The sequence below is a fragment of the Trichinella spiralis genome, assembly GCF_000181795.1.
Source record: "Trichinella spiralis strain ISS 195 chromosome Unknown Scfld618, whole genome shotgun sequence".
Taxonomy (NCBI): domain Eukaryota; kingdom Metazoa; phylum Nematoda; class Enoplea; order Trichinellida; family Trichinellidae; genus Trichinella; species Trichinella spiralis.
The window spans coordinates 4,747-5,983 of NW_003527557.1; the positions used below are offsets into that span (position 1 = coordinate 4,747).

Sequence of the window (1,237 nt, forward strand, 5' to 3'; positions counted from 1 at the left end):
CTTTTTTTCCAATGATTTATGAGAAATGCATCTTAGAAAATTTTAACAGGTCTTTTCTCAAACCTATATATACTAAAGTAGGAAGCTTATAAATCTTGTCGATTTCAGTTTTGACAAACCCAATTTCAGTGCTTTTTATGTGATCGATTTGTGATTGTGGATTCTGAAAAAAGATTTAGAACAAGATGGCTCATGCTTGACAAAAACGTTTCATTTTTTTGCTGGAATTGTTTTCCCGCAGCTAAACAGCAGCTCACTCACTCTACCAAAATATACAAAGTATAAAATTCGGATGTCTCATTATCTCGTTGACAAAACTGCACAAATTTCTGACAAGTATTTACTTCATTTACAACAAATTTATATATTTGATTTTTTTAAAATAAATTTATACAGGATATGGAATCCTCGGCCAAGAGATCGACCATTTCTAGATTTGAGATATTTATATTTTGGCTTTTCATTCATGCAAGATTACATTGATTCAATAATTCTTTCTATGCACGCTAACAAATCAGCGGCAAGATTTGGTATATATGCACAACAATTTCCCAGCAACTGTCACAGAATTGATACGTAAGAATTGCAATTGTTATATTAATTCAGTTTACATCATCTTTTTTTAAAGATTTATAAAAGCAATTGAACGGTCAATGCCAATGTTTATGACTCTTTCATGGATGTTCAGCGTTGCTTTGATTTTAAAAAATATTGTTCATGAAAAACAGTTTCGGTTAAAAGAATTTATGAAAATTATGGGCTTATACAACAGTGCACATTGGCTAGCATGGTTTCTGCAATCTTTTATTATGCTGCTCATATCAAGCTTAATTATTGTTCTGGTTGTTAGTGTAAGTATTTTTAGTTAAATATTTAAAGATTAAAAAGTAATCTTAATTCACTAAATCTTAATTTTAGTATGGAAATGTTTTCAAATACACGGATTAGGAAGGATAGTAAGTTTGAAATATAGCATAGGCTAAAGCAGAAATAAATTCGTGTAAAAAGATGTGGCAAGTAAAAAATTCCTTTAAAAGCAGTTCTCTAGCAATAAGGACAAATTTCATTTTTTCTTACAATGCCCCACCATGGGATCCAAAATTGAAGAAATGTACAAAATTCAAAATTAAATTTCATAAAAGTCATACATAAAGTACATTACAAAATGCAGCTTATGTATCACACAAGACAAGTTATAAAGTTGTTCAACTTGTCTTTCATTAACATTTGCAGGGAT

At 29.7% G+C, this 1,237-nt stretch overlaps 1 protein-coding gene across 1 annotated transcript; it reads left to right on the top strand.

The window, feature by feature from the left end:
• Positions 1-628: 628 nt before the first annotated feature.
• On the top strand, positions 629-948 carry Tsp_13278b (putative ABC transporter, ATP-binding protein; the record flags this gene model as incomplete). The annotated part of the gene is made up of 2 exons (XM_003370522.1): positions 629-851; positions 919-948. Coding segments are annotated over 2 exons (253 nt in total), but the record flags the coding sequence as incomplete, so codon positions are not given.
• Between the last annotated feature and the right edge of the window lie 289 nt (positions 949-1,237).